At 52.9% G+C, this 4,374-nt stretch overlaps 1 protein-coding gene across 1 annotated transcript in view; it reads left to right on the top strand.

Annotated features, from left to right (window-relative positions):
- The window catches only part of LOC121568694 (adiponectin-like), a 9,692-nt gene extending 6,977 nt beyond the window's left edge, over positions 1-2,715 (top strand). Inside the window, 2 exon segments of the mRNA XM_045221024.1 lie at positions 2,017-2,157; positions 2,593-2,715. Of these exon segments, the coding sequence (XP_045076959.1) occupies positions 2,017-2,157; positions 2,593-2,715 (264 nt within the window).
- Positions 2,716-4,374: the final 1,659 nt, after the last annotated feature.

The following is a 4,374-nucleotide window of genomic DNA, read 5'->3' as shown; positions in this document are numbered from 1 at the left end:
ACAAATTTAAACTACAACAATATGCAAACAATACAAAAAATGAAATAATAATAGTACAAACAATAAAAATGTATGAAAAGATGTGTGTTGTTTAGGGCCGGGTGTGTAAGGTGGGGCTGTACCGTAACAACGTGTGTGTTGTTTAGGGCCGGGTGTGTAAGGTGGGGCTGTACTGTAACGATGTGTGTGTTGTTTAGGGCCGGGTGTGTAAGGCGGGGCTGTACTGTAACGACGTGTGTGTTGTTTAGGGCCGGGTGTGTAAGGTGGGGCTGTACTGTAACGATGTGTGTGTTGTTTAGGGCCGGGTGTGTAAGGCGGGGCTGTACTGTAACGACGTGTGTGTTGTTTAGGGCCGAGGTAGTGTAAGGTGGGGCTGTACTGTAACGACGGTGTGTTGTTTAGGGCCGGGTGTGTAGGTGGGGCTGTACTGTAACGACGTGTGTGTGTTGTTTAGGGCCGGGTGTGTAAGGTGGGGCTGTACTGTAACGACGTGTGTGTTGTTTAGGCCGGGTGTGTAAGGGCGGGGGCTGTACCATAACGACGTGTGTGTTGTTTAGGGCGGGTGTGTAAGGTGGGGCTGTACTGTAACAACGTGTGTGTTGTTTAGGGCCGGGTGTGTAAGGCGGGGCTGTACTGTAACGACGTGTGTGTTGTTTAGGGCCGGGTGTGTAGGGTGGGGGCTGTACTGTAACGACGTGTGTGTTGTTTAGGGCCGGGTGTGTAAGGTGGGGCTGTACCGTAACTGTGTGTGTTGTTTAGGGCCGGGTGTGTAAGGTGGGGCTGTACTGTAACGACGTGTGTTGTTTAGGGCCGGGTGTGTAAGGTGGGGCTGTACTGTAACGACGTGTGTGTTGTTTAGGGCCGGGTGTGTAAGGTGGGGCTGTACTGTAACGACGTGTGTGTTGTTTAGGGCCGGGTGTGTAAGGCGGGGCTGTACTGTAACGACGTGTGTGTTGTTTAGGGCCGGGTGTGTAAGGCGGGGCTGTACCGTAACGACGTGTGTGTTGTTTAGGGCCGGGTGTGGGCGGGGCTGTACTGTAACGCGCGTGTGTGTTGTTTAGGGCCGGGTGTGTAAGGGTGGGGCTGTACCCTAACGACGTGTGTGTTGTTTAGGGCCGGGTGTGTAAGGCGGGGCTGTACTGTAACGACGTGTGTGTTGTTTAGGGCCGGGTGTGTAGGTGGGGCTGTACCCTAACGACGTGTGTGTTGTTTAGGGCCGGGTGTGTAAGGCGGGGCTGTACCGTAACGACGTGTGTGTTGTTTAGGGCCGGGTGTGTAAGGTGGGGCTGTACCATAACGACGTGTGTGTTGTTTAGGGCCGGGTGTGTAAGGTGGGGCTGTACTGTAACGACGTGTGTGTTGTTTAGGGCCGGGTGTGTAAGGCGGGGCTGTACTGTAACGACGTGTGTGTTGTTTAGGGCCGGGTGTGTAAGGCGGGGGCTGTACTGTAACGACGTGTGTGTTGTTTAGGGCCGGGTGTGTGGCGGGCTGTACCTAACCGACGTGTGTGTTGTTTAGGGCCGGGTGTGTAAGGCGGGGCTGTACTGTAACGCGTGTGTGTTGTTTAGGGCCGGGTGTGTAAGGCGGGGCTGTACTGTAACGACGTGTGTGTTGTTTAGGGCCGGGTGTGTAAGGCGGGGCTGTACTGTAACGACGTGTGTGTTGTTTAGGGCCGGGTGTGTAAGGTGGGGCTGTACTGTAACGACGTGTGTGTTGTTTAGGGCCGGGTGTGTAAGGGTGGGGCTGTACTGTAACGACGTGTGTGTTGTTTAGGGCCGGGTGTGTAAGGTGGGGCTGTACTGTAACAACGTGTGTGTTGTTTAGGGCCGGGTGTGTAAGGTGGGGCTGTACTGTAACTGACGTGTGTGTTGTTTAGGGGCGGGGCTGTACTGTAACAACGTGTGTGTTGTTTAGGGTCGGGTGTGTAAGGTGGGGCTGTACTGTAACGACGTGTGTGTTGTTTAGGGCCGGGTGTGTAAGGCGGGGCTGTACTGTAACGACGTGTGTGTTGTTTAGGGCCGGGTGTGTAAGGTGGGGCTGTACCGTAATGGCCGTGCTGTGTCGCTGACCCTGGACCAGTTCCTGACCTCTGACCTGGACCAGTCCTCCAGAGGGGCGGTCCTAAACCTCTCCTCTGGAGACCAGGTGTGGCTACAGGTGAGTCATGTGCCACAGATACAAAGAAACAATGGAGAGGTCTATTTTAATTTAGTTGCTATTCATTCCCAGTTATTTTATATTCTACATTTTGGTTTAAAAAGTAAATATGGCTGAACCAGGCTAGCAAACAGAGCCCCTGTGGAACCTTCCCCTTTCAGGCGTCTACGCTACTTCCTATTTATCCCCAGGGATTCTCCCCAGTGTGGAGTGGCTGCACCTGAGACTGTCGCTGTCCACAATCGTGTAGTTCTGAACTCCAGAATTCCGATTCGGTTGCTGTCCCCTTCAGGGGAATATGAATATCCTGTCTCCCATATTACATATTATTTGTTTGCGTTAGCATTCGATCTTTTACTTCTCTGACAAAATCACCACAAGTCACATGTCACTAAGTAATTCATTCATTATTAGCTAATATCCCTCTGTCTACAGGTGTATGGGGCAGCACAGGAAGACGTTGGAATTTACGCTGACATCAAAAACGACTCCACTTTTACTGGCTTCTTGACACAGCCACGTCTACCTGGCACCCCATTGAACAACCGCCGACGGTGACTACCTGCTTTCTTTAGCTGTGCCCTACCTGGCAGCCGATTGGACAACCTGCTACAGCCACGCCTACCTTGCAGCAAGCTAATTTTCCATCACATCCCTTTTGCCCTCTTCCCTCTCATCCCTTTCTCTCCCTTCTTTCTCCCCCATTCACCTCCAGCTCTCTCCCATCCCCCATATCTCTCCCTATCCTCCATCTCTCTCCCTATCCTCCATCTCTCTCCCTATCCTCCATCTCTCTCCCTATCCCCCATCTCTCCCTATCCCCCATCTCTCTCCCTATCCTCCATCTCTCTCCCTATCCTCCATCTCTCTCCCTATCCCCCATCTCTCTCCCTATCCCCATCTCTCTCCCTATCCCCATCTCTCTCCCTATCCTCCATCTCTCTCCCTATCCTCCAACTCTCTCCCTATCCCCCATCTCTCTCCCTATCCCCATCTCTCTCCCGATCCTCCATCTCTCTCCCTATCCTCCATCTCTCTACCTATCCCCCATCTCTCTCCCTATCCTCCATCTCTCTCCCTATCCTCCATCTCTCTCCTATCCTCCATCTCTCTCCCTATCCCCATCTCTCCCTATCCTCCATCTCTCTCCCTATCCTCCATCTCTCTCCCTATCCCCAATCTCTCTCCCTATCCCCCATCTCTCTCCCTATCCCCCATCTCTCTCCCTATCCCCCATCTCTCTCCCTATCCTCCATCTCTCTCCCTATCCATCTCTCATCCCTTTCTCTCCCTTCTTTCTCCCCCATTCACCCCCATCTCTCTCCCTATCCTCCATCTCTTTCCCTATCCCCATCTCTCTCCCTATCCCCTATCTCTCTCCCTATCCCCATCTCTCCCTATCCCCATCTCTCTCCCTATCCCCCATCTTTCTCCCTATTCTCCATCTCTCTCCCTATCCATCTCTCATCCCTTTCTCTCCCTTCTTTCTCCCCCATTCACCTCCATCTCTCTCTCTATCCCCCATCTCTCTCCCTATCCTCCATCTCTTTCCCTATCCCCATCTCTCTCCCTATCCCCCATCTCTCTCCCTATCCCCATCTCTCTCCCTATCCCCATCTCTCTCCCTATCCCCATCTCTCTCCCTATCCCCATCTCTCTCCCTATCCCCATCTCTCTCCCTATTCCCCATCTCTCTCCCTATCTCTCTCTCCTATCCCTACTCTCTCTCCCTATCCCCATCTCTCTCCTATCCCCATCTCTCTCCCCATTCTCTACATCTCTCCCTACATCTCTCTCCCTATCTCCTCTCTCCCTTCATCTCTCTCCCTATTCTCTCTCCCATCCCCCATCTCTCTCCTATCCTCCATCTCTCCTATCCCATCTCTCTCCCTATCCATCTCTCTCCCTATCCTCCATCTCTCCTATCCATCTCTCTCCTGTCCTCCACTCTCCTATCCTCCATCTTCTCTCCCTATCCTCCATCTCCTCCCTCTCCTATCCTCCATCTCTCATCTCATCTCCCTATCCCCATCTCTCTCCCTATCCCCATCTCTCTCCTATCCTCCATCTCTCTCTCCCTATCCTCCATCTCTCCCTATCCTCCATCTCTCTCCCCATCCTCCATCTCTCTCCCTATCCTCCATCTCTCCCTATCCTCCATCTCTCTCCCTATCCTCCATCTCTCTCCCTATCCTCCATCTCTCCCTATCCTCCATC

Source organism: Coregonus clupeaformis, chromosome 7, assembly GCF_020615455.1.
Source record: "Coregonus clupeaformis isolate EN_2021a chromosome 7, ASM2061545v1, whole genome shotgun sequence".
NCBI classification, from domain to species: Eukaryota; Metazoa; Chordata; class Actinopteri; order Salmoniformes; family Salmonidae; genus Coregonus; species Coregonus clupeaformis.
Note: the sequence above shows the minus strand (reverse complement) of the source record. Positions and strands in the feature narration are given on the sequence as shown.